This window comes from Apiospora kogelbergensis (genome assembly GCF_038363985.1).
Source record: "Apiospora kogelbergensis strain CBS 113332 chromosome Unknown utg000002l_segment0_segment0, whole genome shotgun sequence".
Classification (NCBI taxonomy): Eukaryota; Fungi; Ascomycota; class Sordariomycetes; order Amphisphaeriales; family Apiosporaceae; genus Apiospora; species Apiospora kogelbergensis.
The window spans coordinates 813,549-828,453 of NW_027117419.1; the positions used below are offsets into that span (position 1 = coordinate 813,549).

Sequence of the window (14,905 nt, forward strand, 5' to 3'; positions counted from 1 at the left end):
GATCACCCAGCTTCGTGGTCATTATATTGCGATCAGTCACATGGCATAGAATGTGACAAGCTATGCTTACTTATCGTGGGATCCATTGGACGCGATAAGAAAATGCAAATGCACAGTGACGTGGGGGTGCTTGGGTGCTTGGGGGTTGTGGGTTAGCGGGATGCTTATTGAAGGAAGGTACATCTCAGTCCTGTCGGTTCGGCTACAGGCATTATTGCATTTCGTCAGTCAGCACTGCATTCATTCCATCCATACTCACTCGTCGACTATGACTAGAATTGACAGCCAAACCCCCCCGACCCCGACCCCGACACCGTCACCGACTTTTCCTCACAAGTCAACCCCAGCCAAGCTGCCAATTGATGCGCAGGTCATGACCAATGCCTCTAGCAACGACGAGGGCTCTTGACAGAATCCGTGTTTCTCTTCCTCATCCTCTGTCTCAGCCTCTGTCTCTGCCGCTGCAGCAACGCAATGCCACCATGAAGGTCTTGTGCCGGCCCTTGGGCCGTTTGAGAACCATAACTCCCACTATTTCGACTGTCCGGCCCGGCTTTGGCCAGAAAACGGCTGCCTCCTTCTATTCCACCTCGGCCAACGTCACGCCGCCGCAGAAATGGTCACACCCTCCCAGCACTGCTGCTGTGACCGACGACGAGATTGTCGACCTCAGCAACAAACACCAGCACTCGCTGAGTCTAGCTGACTTGGTCAAGCATGGCCGCCCGCCGTTGTCGAGCGAGGCCCTCTTCCAATCCGCCAACTTCACCCTGAGTCTGTTGCCCATCAGACTGGCCCGTCGGATCCAGGCCCTGCGCAACCTGCCGTTTATTGTCGTGTCGAACCCCAACATCAGCAAGATCTACAACAACTACCTGCACTCGCTCTCGACCCTGCTCCCTTGGAAACACCACACCATTACGAACCTCGACGCTGAAATCCGCTTTACCTCGGTCCTGGCCGAGCTCGTCGCAACCCACCAGGACACCATCCCCATCCTCGCCCGGGGCTTCCTCGAGTGCCGCCGCTACATCTCTCCGAGCGAGGTTATGCGCTTCCTAGACGAGCACCTGCGCGCCCGCATCGGCACCCGCCTGATCGCCGAGCAGCACATCGCCCTGCACTACAGCTCCCTGCCCCACTTCGACCCGGCCGCGAGCCCGACGCCCTGCCCCGAGCACCCGAGCTACATTGGCGTCATCGACACGGCGCTGTGCCCGGCCCAGGTGGTGGACTCGTGCGCCAACTGGGTGGCGGAGCTGTGCGAGCTCAAGTACGGCGTGCGGCCGCGCTGGGTCATCGACGGCGAGCCCGACACGCAATTCGCCTACGTGCCCATGCACCTCGAGTACATCATCACGGAGCTGCTCAAGAACGCATTCCGGGCCACGGTCGAGAACCACAACCGCGGCGGCCGGCAGCGTGAGCCCGTCGTCATCACTATCGCCCCCGAGCCGCCCGACGCAGGCCCCGCCCGGGTCACGCTGCACCCGCCCGCCGAGGACATGGGTGCGTTCCGCAGCGAGGACATCAAGCCGCTCGACGACAATGCGCCGGGGGTCACGATCCGCATCCGAGACCGGGGCGGCGGTATTGCGCCCGACGTGCTGCCCAACGTCTGGAGCTACAGCTTCACGACGTTTTCCGAGTTTGACGACGTGCCGGGCGGCGGCGGCGGCAGCGAGGGAGGCGGTGGTGGCATGATGGGCTCCGAAGCGCTCAACCTTATCTCGGGCGCCAACGGCGGGGGCAGCTCCATCGCTGGCCTGGGCTACGGCCTGCCGCTGAGCCGGGCCTACGCCGAGTACTTTGGTGGTGGGATCAACGTACAGAGCCTCCACGGCTGGGGTACGGATGTCTATCTCCGACTTAAGGGTGTCGGCAAGATCCAATAAGCAGTCATACCTCCATCCGACTTTTTTTGGTTTTTGGGGTCTTTCAACTGGTGGAGAGGAAGAAAGGAAAAATTACGGCGTTATAAATGGGCGATGATTTGATATTTCTATGCTCGCTCCTGGTGCTCCTCTGCTGGGTATGGATTAGTGGGTAGGGTGAAGCAAAAGCAGATAGGCCTTAATATAGAATATTGGGCACTCCATTGAGTGGGTATAAGCTCCTGGAAACGTCGTGCGTGATATTGAGCCCCCCCTTTTTCGGCTTCCTCTGTTTTAAACTACGAGGCTCCAAATGGCCATTTCATTTCTTTGATAAGGGTGTAAAGAAGAATACTTCGACTTCGGCTGTTCGATGCGTCTACCATATAGTGCTGATATATCAGGTCGCCAGGAAGTCAATAGGCTGGTCATCATCAATACTCGCACCCTGTCTTTCCATGAATCAAGAACCACCAAAAGGGAAACCCTATAGCCTTCTCTCGCCCACCCTAACAGCAAACCTACAACGTACAGATCTAGGCGAGGATCAGTCTACATATACCCAAAAAGACTCTTCTTCCCTTGACCGGGTCGGTGCAGCCTAGCGGTGGTATTCTTATGCGTATTATACTTCAAGGCAAGAGGGTTCAACTCCCTCTGCGGTCACTTGTTCACATCATGCCGGGGTGCGGTCTCTCCTTTTTGAGGTCTTTTGTTGTTTTCCTTGTCCTTCGGTCATGTCTTTCCTATGCATTTGTATTTCAACCACAATGTAATGCACACTGGATTTCTCGTATCTATGAATGGCATAGGGATTGAAGTGTTGTTACTTTTTCACCGTGTAGTCCAATCTTGAAGACATGGTTACACCACACATACATATAACTACATGCCACCCCCAGGTCTCCTTTCGCCCTGGCTCGCATGCGCATATAAAAAGCAACAAAATACGTATAATGTGCATGTATATATGCGCCTTAAATAGGCTTTTGCCAATATGTACGTGGCATGTCATGGATATTAGTGTTTGCTGTCATTCTTACTGGCATGTGCCTATTATGATCCAAAGGCCTGCAGACCCCATGAGCAGAGCATAACAGCATGCATGCACCATACGAAGATTCCAACAGGTCGGGGCAACGAGCATTAGTCCCAAGCCTCTGTATTTCTGTAGCACTGAGACCAGGTCTGATATTCAGGGGGGTAAGTCGCACAAGAGGCACGTGGAAAACCTATTCAGAATGGTGCTTTCTATATCAAAATTGAATACCAATCTTTGTTCAAGAATCCGGTACGCAAAATGCCACCGATTACACTCCCTATCATCAGAGTAAAAAAGAGGGAGCATATTACAAAAGTTATACGTCAAAGTGTTGAAGTCACGTCTATTGTTCCCCGTTCCTCAAGTCATTTTTTGTGCCGTTTCCCATGTGCCCATTCCTCAATCACCAGTCCCCTCAAAAGGCAGAGAGGGCAACGATGATGGCAGCGACAAGTGCGCCATAGGCACCCGACTGCATGTCCGACGCCGCCGCGCTGGCGGTAGGGGGAGAGTGGCCTTGGGCGCGCCCGTGGTGATGGTGCTGTTAGACCCGTAACCACCAGCACCGCCAGAACCGACACCCGAGCTGGGGCTGGATGACCCGTAGTTTCCGCCGCTGCCGCTACCACTTCCCGAACCAGAGCCACTTCCCGAACCAGAGCCACTACCGGAGCCACTGCCACTTCCCGAGCCGCTGCCACTTCCAGAACCGCTACCGGAGCTGGAGCCGGAGCCGGAACCGCTGGTGCTGCCAGGGTTGGTGGCGCTGACAGTCACGCTGGCGGCGCTGGTAGCCGAAGCCTCGAGGCTGAGCTGCGAGGACTGGCCGCTGCCGCCGATGCCGGGGCTGCCGCCGGTGTTACCAGTGGGGAGGCGCCTGAACCGCCGTTGACGGCCGTCGACATGGTCGTGCTCGGGGAAGACGAAGCAGAGGAAGAGCCTGACGGCGACGACGAGCACGAGAGGTCGAAGAGGGGCTTGCCGTTGAGGTCGGTGCCGACCAGGCCGAAGCTGGGGTTGGGCATGTCGGGCGCCGCGTCCTGCAGCGTGTACCACCACGTGTTCACGTTGCCGAAGAGCTTGTTGCAGCCGACCTCGTTCCAGTACTTCTGCGCGTTCTCCGTCGAGGGCACGGCTTGGCCGACCGTCTTGCCGCTAACAGGCCAGCCTATGGAACATTGTCATTAGTATATATGCCCAATAAGAGTTTTGCTTGAAGAGGGAGGAGAAAAAGTGTTTCATCTTTGCTTACCAGTCTCGGTGACCCAAACCGGCTTTCCTCCGGCGGCTGCCTGCGTCTGGCCCAGAGCGTCATCGAAAAGGGGAAGGCCCTGGGCCACCGGGTTGGCCATGGTGTCTTGGAAGTAAGGGTAGGCATCGGTGCCGACCCAGTCGCAGGCGTCGACGACAGCCTTGTTGGAACCATTGGCCCAGGCGGTCCAGGTGTCGACGTGGCCGATGGGGGCCTTGAGGCTCGTGCCCGAGATCAGCTTCTTGACATCGGCGATGTACTTGGCAATCACTTCCGGGTTGACACCGGGGTTCTCGCCGTTCTTCTGGCCCATGCTATCGAAGCGATGGGAGTTAGTCCTGTTCTGTTCCGAGGTGGTAGTAGGCTTGCAGAACTTACGCGCTGTTCCGGTACAGATCCTCGGAGCCGACCGAGATGCCCTCGACGATGCTGGTGAAGGCGGTGCCGTACGTGTCGATGGCCGACTTGAGCGCCGTGAGCTCGTTGGCGAACGTGGCGTCGCCGGCCGAGGCCCAGAGCCCCAGCAGCAGCGACGTCTTGGTGTTGATGGCGGCCTGGATGGCCGAAATGGGCGTGCTGGGGGTGCCGCCCTGAATCATGGTGTAGAGGCGGGCCGACGTGAAGCCGGGGGGCGCCGGCGAGCTTCTGCGCGGCCGAGAACTCGGCCTCGAAGTCGGCCTGCTGCTTGGCCGCGCCGCTGGTGAAGGTGCTGCCGTAGTTGAAGCCCTTGGTGGCGGCAGAGGCCCCGGCGGCCAATGCCAAGATGCCGCCTGTGACGCGCATATTGGGTTTTGGTTTTGGTTGTGGGGGTGAGTATAGTATTAGTTATAGGCGGCGATCAGGTGGTATCACAACTCCTTCGGTGGAATTATCAGGTTCGAGTGCTACTGGAGATTCAGAAGAGACTTGGTAGGCAAGACGTAGTAGGTGATATAGAAGGTCCAAAGGGGTTCACTTTCACAACGAGAGACAAAGCGAGCGAGCGGCAAAAAAGGGTGTAGTTGATAAGGTAGGTATAAGAAGAAAGAGAAGAAGGATTGCGACTAGCAACCTGCAAGCGAGCGTATATCACGACAAGAGTCTGGATAGGAAAATCCAAAACAGATGATGTGGTGTGACAAGAGGAGATGGGGAAGGGAAAGAGAAGAAGAAGAAGAGGGAAGTCATTCATTCATTACGCACTCGAAAGCTACTACTTACACAGTCCTGTATTTTGTTGATTCCCCCCTCCCCCTCCCCCCTTCCCATACCTGCGGACGGGATGGATGGAATGGGAGAATCTGCGTGCGCGCGCCTACCCAAGCTTGGCCCTCCCTCTCGGCTGTACCTGTCTGTCTAACGTCTTTTTCTTTCTTCTGTTTTTCCCGATTACTTACGTGGACATGGAACTAAACTAATACGTAGAAGGTACGAAGTCTAGACTGGTGACTGGCTAGTGACTGGGCTTGCCATGACCGCAGTTTGGATGTATCGTTACGTTTTTCCCCCTTCACATTCCCACCCCCTGCATCCTGCATCTTGCTTCTTGATGTGTGTTGTGTGCGTATATGCGTGTCAACGCAGGCCTGGGTCTGTCTGTCTGTCTGTAGTCAGCACACCCAACACCCAACACCCCCTCCCCCCATGTTCCTGTCCTGACAAGGACCAGGATTTGTTGAGATCGGACCAATGACGCTCGACCGTCTGATGTCTGTCCCTCGGGTCAACCGTTCGCGTGATTTCCACTTTTGGAGGTGTGCATCTCCCGCGAATGCCAATATTTATTTCAGGCCTAGCGGCTGGTAAGTATGACCTGTCGACTTTTTCCTCGTCTTTTAGGGGGGTGTGCGCGTACGGATGGCCGGAACATACATACGCGAATCGTTCATTTTCAAGCAGCGCCTAAGCCAACATGCTCACTTCACCTCGTATTCCCTCTCGTCCAACGCCGGGCTTCACTACTGCCACTGCTACCACTTGTGCATTAACACGCATCTTGCCACTCCAAACCCAATACTTGTTATGTAAAAGGGTGAACATGTTACCTGCTTCCGCTCCTCGAAGCTAGGTGAAGCTAGCGTTTGTTGTGTCTTGTTTCCCCGGGAGAGAACAGAGAGTATTACGAATCAGGACAAGGAAAAGAGCGAAAGAAAACAGAGAGAGGCATTCATTCACCAGAGTCGCTTGCTTTGCTCCCCTCCTCCCTGCCGGGTGGTGGCGTTGGGCGTCTCGGTTCCTGCATCCAGCTCTACATGCTTTTGCTACATGCCGCTCACGAATAAGCATGCGTGCATGACTGCGAGTTAACGCCACGGCCCCGGAGAGCCCAGCCCAACTGCCAACTCTTGTGTAATTAATGTCTCATAACCATTGCTCAGCTCCATGCTGTGCGTTGTAAGTCGTGATTTTCCTGCTATGATGTTATATTGAACCATCATACTCTCAGAAATGGCATCCTTCCTGTAATGACACAGCGGAATCGTCATATTCTAGTGAGCAATCAGATAGTCTCTAGGATATAGTTACTGGTACAAGAATTCGTCATGACATCGGGGATGCTCGCGCCGAGCCCTTTTACGCCACCGAGCGCATATGGGTATGCTGCATCTCAAACAAACCCACGAATGCCCCGGATCCCCCAGACTTCTTCCTGTCTTTACTCCTGCTGTCATCTCTCCTGTCCTTGCGTAGAATGTTTTGAACGCTACCTAAAACTGGGTTAGGTCATTTCTTCCAAGTCTTCATAATAACATGGTGACGTACCTCTTCCGTAGTAACGTTCCCCTGTGGGACTCCCTCCGCCAGTGACATCTGACCCCTCGGCATTGGAAGGCGTAGAAGACCGAGCCCTGGGGCTGCCTAGGTGCAACGAGGAGCTGTAAGGCTCCAGGGGTTCGGCGCTGTTGTATATCGCCGAATCGTAGTTTTCGGGATCCGAAAGCCCACGATATTGCCTGTTGCGGTAGCTCATAGGACTTCCCGAATCGGTAGAGTAGCGCACGGCCATGTCTGCGTTAGGCGACGTGGGCCGTCGTGGCGTATCGGCCGAGGGCCGGTAAGGTAATTGCGATTGCAACTCGAGAATGGTCCCGTTCAGGGCGGCGTTTTTGCTCGTCAGGTCAGCGACTCGCTTCTTCAACTCCTCCTGCTGCGTCCTGCTCGTAGCCATCAGGCTCTCAACCTGGGCCTTGAGGCCATCCGCCTTTTTCTCCGTCCCGCTCTTGAGCGCGTCTTGTAGCTTTGTGTTCAGAACCGCAATCTGGGACTGGTAGAGATCATGTGCCTGCTGGATCTCAACACCTCGGGCCTTGAGCTTCATCTCCAGCATTTCCGCTCTTCTATCGGCTTCTTCTGCTCCCGCCATGGCAGCTTGTCGCTCGTTTTCCTGAGCTTGGTAGTTGCGCTCAGAGACGGTCAGCCGTTCGACCTCTTTTCTCAAGTGCTCCAGCTCGCTTGCATCTGCTTCGACTGACTGGACCCGCTGCTTCCAACCAAGCTCCCGAGTTTCGGCTTCCGACACAAGAGCACGGAGTTTGTCAGTCTCAACCTTTATGACTTCCAAGTCCCGCAGAAGACTCTCTCGTTCTGCATTCCACTTCCTTTGCTCTTCCCGGAGAACTCGCAGCTTGGAAGAAAGATCTGCCTCCCACTTCTTCGCGAGAGTGCGACTTCGCTCCGAGTCCTTTTTCGTTTGAACCTCAATCTTCTTCGCTTCCTCCAGCCTTTGCTTCAGCTGCCGATGTGCTAGAATAAGGTTTTGGGCTTCTGCCTCGGAAGCCGCCTCTCTGACTAACCTGCTTCTCAACTCGCCCATATGTGTCAGGTGCTGTTGCTTCATAAAACGCTCAAATGTCAAGTCATTGTGCAGTAGCATGATCTGACGGTAAAGATGATAATATTGCTGGTCGTCGCCAACAGCCGTTGCGGATGCGGGGGTGCTGGTATACTGCGTCGGCAAAAGTCCAGGCCTCTCCGAATTAGACTCCTGCAGGCTCAAGGCTAGCGACGGGACACTATCATTAGCCAGCGTCTGATGTAGCTCTGACTTGATAGCTTTGTTCGAGTTGATCATGTCTTGTAAATGCGTCTGTGAGCCAAACGAGGTGATTTGTGCCTGCATGGCTGGACTGTCTCCGCCCCTGCCTGCTGGCCTTATACTTGAACCGTCATGTAGCGATTGGCGGCTACTTTGGGAAGACTGGCGGATCACTGTAGGGTAAGAACGTGTGCTGGTAGGCGACTCCATGAACGTCGACTGTCCGTTTTCACGATTTGTTCCACCAAAACTCGAATTTGCCCTCGAGAAAGACGCGTTTAGGAGACCCTGGTCCTGCATATCTTTCTCTGAGTCACCCTTGGCAGAGAGATTTCGGGCACCAAGCTGACCGAAGGGCGAATCTGGCTCGCCTTCCACCTCAATAGAGTGACGCAGGGCTATGCAGTTTGCCACCACTTCGGCGGGCTCGCTCTTGATCCATCTGCCAAAATCGGTCTTCTCGGAGTCAATCGTCAAGGTGTAGAAGTTCTCGTGCAGCAGGTGACACTGACGGAACTGCTCGGAGGCATGCCGTATCTCCGTGGGTTGCACCTCGATGTCATCTGTGTCGGGGGCATCTGCATGACGAAGGTAACGCTGAGGTTTCCGGATGTAGTCCATAAAGTTGATAGGGTATAGCCCGTAGAGGATAGTGAAGTAGTTCAGAAGCTGGGGTATAGCCCTTTCCTCGTGTTCTGGCAGATACGACATCTTTTGCCACCCTGCAGAGCTTGGCGGGATCCTCTGCTCGGCGTGGGCACTGACACCCAGCTCGATGGCCGAGAGTTCGCGCTCCCAGAACAGTATCCGCGCATATACGTTGAATAGGGTTGACAAGTGAGGGACTAACGAGGAGGGCATGTGCGGCAAGATCATGGTCAATACCGTCAAGGCCAGAGTCACCATGGTTGTAGACGTATCTAGTTGAAGGATGTTGATCAAGGTCCCGAAGATGGGAGTTTGTAGGATTTGGTGAAGATGGGGTGGCTGACTCTGTACGTAATCGCCCATCAAGTTCAGCGCATGGGGCCGCCATTTCTTGTCCACCATGTATTTGTCCAGGAGGCCCATGAAATCCCTCGGGTGCCTTTTCCCGTAAATGATTAATACGTCCCGCAGTTGCTTTTCTTTGAAAACCGCAAGGCCCGCGTCCGCCCTTATTGCAACGCAGCGGTCTTGCACCCAGAAAGCCATCACTTTCTCCGCGAGAGCGACGGCGGCACCCGCAGCAGGATCCTCCGCGTCATTTCCATCATCCGAGGTCAGGATGTCCAAGAACAGCTTTTGGGCCTGCGCTGCCAGGTCCTTCTCCTGGTTAAGCAGGTCCAGCATCGGCAACAACTGCTCCCACCATTGTATAATCTTTGCCGGTTGTCCGATCAGCGGCCGCAATCGGCGCAAGATGTTGAGAAAGGGCGCGTAGCGCGCCTGCGTGCCTTTGACATCTTTCTGGTAGATGGCAATCAAGTCGTCGTTGAGCTTGTCGGCGATGCTTTCGTCAAACTTTTCGTGCTTCTCGAGGTAGCCTTCGATGAGATCGATGAGGTCGTCCGGGAGGGGTAAGCGCGCGGTGGTTATGAACGAGCTGATGGCTTTGGAAAGCTCCTTGAAAGACCTAGTATCGAGCGGCTAGATGTCAGTACGTGACGCTCGGGGTCGTGCATGCGACAGATGGCCAATGACGGTCGAGGGCATACTTACGGAGCCGACGCCATGGTCGGTAGTGAGGAGTAGTTGGGACTTGTGCCAATCACCGTCAGGTAAGTCAGACTTGGTCTGAAGATTTGCTCATGTCGAGGGCCTCAAGGTTCAATTAAAACGACAAGTCGGGAATTTTCTTTGACGACACTGCAGCTTTAGCAACTACATGAAAGGCTATTTGCTGCCCCGAGGAAGAAGGTTGGGAGCTTGCGACGTGGGATAAGTTAAGGTCATGCAGGTCCTGTTCGATTAGAAGTGGAAGTGGCATTGGCAAGCGTTTAGGGTGGAGACCGGGGACGCTGTCGCAGTCGCGGGGGACACGGATAATAGCGGGCAGCGGGCAGCGGGCTAAGTGCCGTGGTGCATCATCACCACTCTATCCTAGCCCCTATCAACAACAAATATATCTTGTCTATATTGCATTTGGGATATGAGGAACAGATTCGGTCCTCAAAACACCCATATACACCCTTTCTCTCTGTATTAACTTAGGTATGATACTATAAAGTTGTGTATAAAAATTGCACACTGTCGAATGCATCTCCCAGCTGACCGGTGTTTCCTAATGACTACGGGTTTCCCCAACTACTGCAATACTGCCTGCCATCGCTAATTTCGATCGGTATGCCCCGGCCTACGTTTCACAACAACTTCAACGCTTTGTCCCTTTATTCTTATATCCAATACGTAAACCTGGGGCTCAATATGGTGTATCCCGCGATTACTTCGTCCCCGGTTTGCTGCTATGATTCCACAGATTCTTTTGCACGATGATCAGACCTAGAAGGGATAGAAACTTCAGATAGTGCTTCTTTCTGAAGCGATCTAGCTACTCAGGGTAATAAATTTGACCTTATACAGACCAGACACTCTCCCATGAGCCTTGCCAGTCTTGAGAACCATGAGCGGTCGTTTCCAGGCCTTAACCACTTGGCTGCCACTCCACACTAGGACTTCGGCCAAAGAGCAAGGGCTTTGGTTTAAGAAGAAGTGTTGTTTAGGTTCATCTACCAGTGATTGGATATCGCAAGGGTTGATGGTTTTAACGGCCTAAGGAGGTAAATATTACTTTCCATGCTGGGATTTACATGTCTCATCCCCTACAACATCGACTACGTAACCCACACAAGCTTTGTATCCCTTTTCACACGGCTGCTGTGGCTTGCAGGCTGTTCCACGATTCTATCTGGTTAGTCTAGCTTGCTGTCGATGTTGATGCTCCGGTTCCTTTGCCTTTTCCAGTATCCATGTTTTCTTGGTATGTACTATCTCTGTTAACAACGGGACTTTGCTCGAATGTACTTCACGGAGCTTCAGATGTATTCATTCAGGGTCAATCCAGTGATCGACTTTCTAATCTTGCATTGCTCTTCAGCCGTCCTTGCGTGGTATTAGTACCCAGCTGCTGTAAAATGCTGTCTCGTTGTGTGTGACCACATTCACGAGTTTCCCTTGCTTTCAATATCTGGCCGACACATGAATTCGTCCCTAAGTGTCAAAATAGCACATATTGAAGATAATGTTTCATTGTAGTGCAATCAATATTGCAGTGCCATGTTGACTGAGGAGAGTTTTCAACGGTGGTTGACTTCGGGGTGCTTAAGCTGACCTCTATGTTTGCTCTAGTGAAAGCAGTGCGGGGATATCCGCGAATGTTGGAGACAGCAGCTGGCAGCCCCAACAACAGCCCCCATAGTTTGAGGCCTTAAGTTCAAAGTCCTGCTTCTCCCGATCATACGCAGCTCCGATAATTTCCAGGTAATATCAAATGACCGCTTTTTGCGGTACTTGCGGAAGAACTCGTGATACATGGTCGCGAAGAACTGATGTTACGGTAGCAAGTATCTGCCCATTGTCGGTCCACGCCGTGGGCAAATCGGCCGATATTGCTCAATGGCCCGTTTAACGGTTGAGCCACTGAGCATTGCATGGTGGGGCGCTCAGGTAAGACGGCTGCTGAGGACGTAAAGCCCCAGGGGGCTGCCCAGAAAATCGCGGGGAAGTGGGCTGGCAGTGGTGGGCGGGGAAGCTACCGACCCTAGTAGCTCAAGCTGGAGAGCTATATTGCATGTACCTACCGTTGGAGCACATCCTCGACATGACTGCCCAAAATATGCACTGCTGATTGATGCTTCATGGTCATTTTAGTAGATAGATGGCAGTATAAACCAAGCCGGTCGATATATGCTCAATGGGACGGTGGACACTGTATAGCGTCCTCTATTTGTTTGCTTGTACGGGCCTGCGGAGGGGCAACAAAGGGTCCTGGGTCGAGCTGGTGATCTATTAACGACATTTGTAAAATGTTTCATCGGTACATGTGCGCCATCTCGTGACCACCTGATGATGGGATGTCTCCAGGGCCAATTACGTCGCCAGGCCCCGAACCCCTCCTTCAAGCGAAAGCCAATCATCTGCCCTTCTCACCCCAGATCAATTGAAGAAACCCCTCGCTTCAGGTCCTTCTTATAGACAACTCAACCTGTTGTTTGATTCTCTCCCTTCCTACAAAGGCTTACCACACCCTCCAAGCTTCTCATCTCAAGGAACAAAACATCTTCTGCTACCCAATCCTACCACCAACTTCATCATTGCCATCTCGATCAGTCTTGTTCTGATCTGATCCCAACTGCCATCTCCTCCATCCAGTGTCACACTAGACTCTGGCCTTCTACCTACCCACAACACCAACACATCCGACACATTCATCTTGTCGCGACCATGGCAGCCAACAAGTCCTCGGCCATCAATGATGAGCCTATCGAGGTGCTGTTTGTTCTGCAGGAGAAGTTCAACCTCTTGGACTTCGCTGGCCCCTTCGAGTAAGTATTCCTTGATAGGGTTTTCCTTGTACGAGTCAGGTTCGGTTTTGTACATTACTGTGTTCAAGTATGGTTACTAACATCATCTAATAGGGCCTTGACCTGGGCACAGCACAACAAAGATGATCCTTGTAAGCCAGTGCTCTATGCCTTGTTCTATAGCTACCTCCCAATGTGAAGCAGCAGCAGCTAACATTATTTCTGCGTCATGCTATAGCAACCAAGGCATTCGGGTTGACCATTGCCGGCGCCGAGCCCAAGGTCATGTCCGAGCAGGGCGCTATGGTTGGCTCCCAGATCACCTACAAGGAAGCCTACGAGCGACTCAACGACTTCGACGTCATTGTCATTGTCGGCGGCGACAGTGACCACATCCTCAACTCCAAGGCCGAGCCCTTGGGCATCATCAAAGCCTACTCTGAGCTGCAGCAGAAGGACTCTGCCCGAGAGCGCACAATCCTGTCCATCTGCACTGGAGCGCTATACCTTGCCGAAGCTGGTGTCCTTTCTGGCTTGTCTGCCACCACCCACCCCGACTACATGACCGCCTTCGAGAATCTCTGCAGCCACTCTGCTGTCCGAGACGCCCAGGAGAGAACTGACGTGGACGAGGACGCCCGCTACGTAGTCAACAACCTTCGCTTTGAAATTGGCGATGAGGACGAGAACCCCTACATCCGCCGCAAGTCCGATGCCCAAGAAACACGACGCCCCTCCAACGCTCGGTACGTGCATATACTCTCCAAGATGTCATCGCTCCTCTCAACTAACAATGTGTACAGAAAGGGAAGCATGTCCTTCAAGAGCTCAGGCCGCCGTGAGTCCATTGTCCGCCGCGCCGCGATGCGTCTAGGTGGTCTTCGGGTAATCACGAGTGGGGGAGTTACTGCTGGCATAGATGCAACTCTGTATCTTGTCAGCATCATGGTGGATGAGGATTGCGCCAATGAGGTCGCCCGCGTCTTGCAGCACACCTGGGTTAAGGGTAAGGTTGTTGACGGCCTCGATATCTAATGGGTTATAGAACTTGGTAAACTGTAAAGCAGAGTAAAGATATACTCTCGCATGTAGACTGTGGCTAGATCAGGGTAGACCAGGAAGGTCCAGGATCATTGATGGAAATCAACGGAAATCAACTTGTAAAACAAAGCAATAAAACACATTTCATTTAAAGAAGCGTTCCTTGAGCTCATGAAGAATTCAAGTGCATTTCGGTCCATTTCAGTCTTAATTCGCGTATGGTGAAGACCAAGGCTGGCCGACGTTGAGAAACTGGCCGTGACCCCAGGGGGCTGACTTGTTAGTTGTTAGTGGGGCAAAGGTTTCGGGGTAGCTTAAGCTCAGGAGCTCCAGTGCCAGGCTCAAATTGATCTAGCCGTTTGCCGTGTAGCGCCTTGGTCGTGGGGCCGGAAGTTCAGTCGCCGTCCCTCCGATGCTTAAGCTCGAATTTCTACGTATCTGGTGTCGCATGAGAGGATTCAAAGGGTCCCAGTGATATCGTAATCACCTGCCGATCCAGACACAATGGCAGCCGTTGCAGCATCCAAACCGTTCAAGACGGGTCTGAAGCAGGTTTTCCTGTAAGTTGGCAACACACCCAGTCACCCATGCGACGAGTAGAAGTCTGACCGAGAAGCAAAGGCCCAACCATGTAATCACATTCTGCCGGCCGTCCCGCCAGGCGACGCCGCCGCAATTCGCGACCTTCAAGGTGCCGCTGCACTTCAACAAGCTCGACATGCGCGACTACCTCCTCCACGCCTACTCGGTGGCGACGCTGGGGGTGCGGTCGGCCGTGATGCGCCAGCCCATCTTCCGCAACCCGATCACGCGGCGGGTGCAGCGGCCGCCGGCCATCAAGTACATGACGGTCGAGCTGCAGAAGCCGTTCGTGTGGCCCAAGGAGCCGAACAAGGAGGAGCGCAAGCAGTGGCACGACGAGCAGACGGAGAAGCGCGTCCAGCTGCAGGAGAAGCAAGACCAGGCCATGGAGAAGTACCAGAAACACGGCAGGCTGCAGAACGACGCCGTCGAGAAGCGCTCGGCGAACCGCACGCAGCTCGCCAAGCAGGCCAAGGACCTGCTGAGCGGCGCCGCCAAGTGGGATAACCGGAGAGACCTGGATCCCAAGTGGACGGAATCATAGAGGGACGGGGTTACGACGAATGGACGGGCGAATACCACAATTGTACGATCATG

At 53.9% G+C, this 14,905-nt stretch overlaps 5 protein-coding genes across 5 annotated transcripts; 3 read left to right on the forward strand and 2 right to left on the reverse strand.

The window, feature by feature from the left end:
• Nucleotides 1-482: 482 nt before the first annotated feature.
• PG998_003137 (mitochondrial pyruvate dehydrogenase kinase protein) lies at nucleotides 483-1,895 on the forward strand (the record flags this gene model as incomplete). Its single annotated transcript, XM_066869955.1, has 1 exon — nucleotides 483-1,895. The coding sequence occupies one exon, from the start codon at nucleotides 483-485 to the stop codon at nucleotides 1,893-1,895; it is 1,413 nt and encodes a 470-aa protein (XP_066733705.1).
• A 1,420-nt stretch (nucleotides 1,896-3,315) lies between these two features.
• Nucleotides 3,316-4,951, reverse strand: PG998_003138 (glucan endo-1-3-beta-glucosidase eglC; the record flags this gene model as incomplete). Its single annotated transcript, XM_066869956.1, has 5 exons — nucleotides 3,316-3,793; nucleotides 3,862-4,084; nucleotides 4,169-4,482; nucleotides 4,547-4,722; nucleotides 4,787-4,951. 5 exons carry the CDS (start codon nucleotides 4,949-4,951, stop codon nucleotides 3,316-3,318), a joined length of 1,356 nt encoding a protein of 451 aa, XP_066733706.1.
• A 1,915-nt stretch (nucleotides 4,952-6,866) lies between these two features.
• PG998_003139 (uncharacterized protein) lies at nucleotides 6,867-9,898 on the reverse strand (the record flags this gene model as incomplete). The annotated part of the gene is made up of 2 exons (XM_066869957.1): nucleotides 6,867-9,798; nucleotides 9,885-9,898. 2 exons carry the CDS (start codon nucleotides 9,896-9,898, stop codon nucleotides 6,867-6,869), a joined length of 2,946 nt encoding a protein of 981 aa, XP_066733707.1.
• Nucleotides 9,899-12,605: 2,707 nt separating this feature from the next.
• PG998_003140 (uncharacterized protein) lies at nucleotides 12,606-13,720 on the forward strand (the record flags this gene model as incomplete). Its single annotated transcript, XM_066869958.1, has 4 exons — nucleotides 12,606-12,706; nucleotides 12,800-12,837; nucleotides 12,924-13,431; nucleotides 13,489-13,720. 4 exons carry the CDS (start codon nucleotides 12,606-12,608, stop codon nucleotides 13,718-13,720), a joined length of 879 nt encoding a protein of 292 aa, XP_066733708.1.
• Nucleotides 13,721-14,230: 510 nt separating this feature from the next.
• Nucleotides 14,231-14,852, forward strand: PG998_003141 (mitochondrial 54S ribosomal protein uL23m; the record flags this gene model as incomplete). The annotated part of the gene is made up of 2 exons (XM_066869959.1): nucleotides 14,231-14,286; nucleotides 14,348-14,852. 2 exons carry the CDS (start codon nucleotides 14,231-14,233, stop codon nucleotides 14,850-14,852), a joined length of 561 nt encoding a protein of 186 aa, XP_066733709.1.
• Nucleotides 14,853-14,905: the final 53 nt, after the last annotated feature.